At 47.1% G+C, this 1,249-nt stretch overlaps 1 protein-coding gene across 1 annotated transcript; it reads left to right on the top strand.

Annotated features, from left to right (window-relative positions):
* Nucleotides 1-115: 115 nt before the first annotated feature.
* LOC104520323 (E3 ubiquitin-protein ligase TRIM41) lies at nt 116-1,084 on the top strand (the record flags this gene model as incomplete). Its single annotated transcript, XM_029085371.1, has 1 exon — nt 116-1,084. A coding segment is annotated over exon 1 (969 nt), but the record flags the coding sequence as incomplete, so codon positions are not given.
* Nucleotides 1,085-1,249: the final 165 nt, after the last annotated feature.

Here is a 1,249-nt window from a genome sequence, read left to right as displayed (position 1 = left end):
TTTCAGATCTTGGATCTTCAAGGTTCAAAAAACCCATTTGAAGGTGAAGAAAACAACTGAAAACCTGGTGAGGAAGAAGAAGAGGAGGAGAAACCTTCATCCTTTGGTGGTCACCATGGCAACTCCGGGGGCTTTAGGGGATGGGGTCCCATCAGGGGGTTCAGGTGGACGTTTGAACCCGGTGGAGACGTTACAAGAAGAAGCGATTTGCGCCATTTGTTTGGATTATTTCGTCGATCCCGTTTCCATCGGTTGCGGCCACAATTTCTGTCGTGTTTGTATCTCTCAATTATGGGGTGGGGGTGAAAGTGATTCTGAGGTGACCTCAGGAGGAAGGATGGTTGGTGGTGGTGGTGGTGGTGGGTTGGAAGAAGATTTAGAAGATGAAGAAGAAGATGAGTTGGATGAAGATGAGTTGGATGTGGAGCAAGAGGAGGAAGATGGTGGCGGGGAGGAAGAGGAAGAGGAGGAAGATGATATGTGGAGCGAAGAAGATGATGATGATGATGCTGATTTATGGGAAGATCCCGTGGAGGAGGAGATGTGGGATGGTGGAGTTGGTGGAGAACTTTACTTTGGAGATGAGGATTACGATGAAGATGTGATGGAGGAAGATGTAGAGGAAGAAGAAGAAGAAGAAGAGGTTGAAGAAGAAGAAGAAGAAGAAGAAGAAGAAATCCAAACACCACCACCACCACCTCCTCCTCCTGTCCTCACCGCTCGACCTCGACGTCTTCAAACCTTCACTTGCCCTCAATGTCGAAAAACCTTTTTCCAAAGAAATTTCAGACCCAACCTTCAATTGGCCAACATGGTCCAAATCATCCGTCAACTCCACCCTCATCCTCAACGTCTCGTTCCACCTACGGCAGGTCCTTCCATTTCAGGAGCTGTTTCAGGTCTCCCAGGAATTTTAATAACGGTGGGTGGTCCAGGATCACCTAATTTATGTCAAAAACATCAAGAACCTCTCAAACTTTTTTGTGAAGTGGATGAAGAAGCCATTTGCGTGGTTTGTCGGGAATCCAGGAGTCACAAACATCACAGCGTGGTTCCTCTCGAGGAGGTGGTGCAGGATTACAAGGTAGGAGAATCTTTGAGGGGGGGGTGGGATTGGGATTATGGGGTGATTTTGTGGTGTTTTGGGGGGTTTGATGGTTTTTGATTTGAAGTTGATGATCTAGAATCCATAAGATGGTTTTTAGGTTGGAAAGGACCTTCAAGATCATCCCAGTTCCATGAGCCAGCA

This window comes from Antrostomus carolinensis, unplaced genomic scaffold, assembly GCF_000700745.2.
Source record: "Antrostomus carolinensis isolate BGI_N321 unplaced genomic scaffold, ASM70074v2 scaffold51716, whole genome shotgun sequence".
NCBI classification, from domain to species: domain Eukaryota; kingdom Metazoa; phylum Chordata; class Aves; order Caprimulgiformes; family Caprimulgidae; genus Antrostomus; species Antrostomus carolinensis.
The sequence above is the reverse complement of the archived record's forward strand: the minus strand, read 5'-3'. Positions and strand labels throughout refer to the sequence as shown.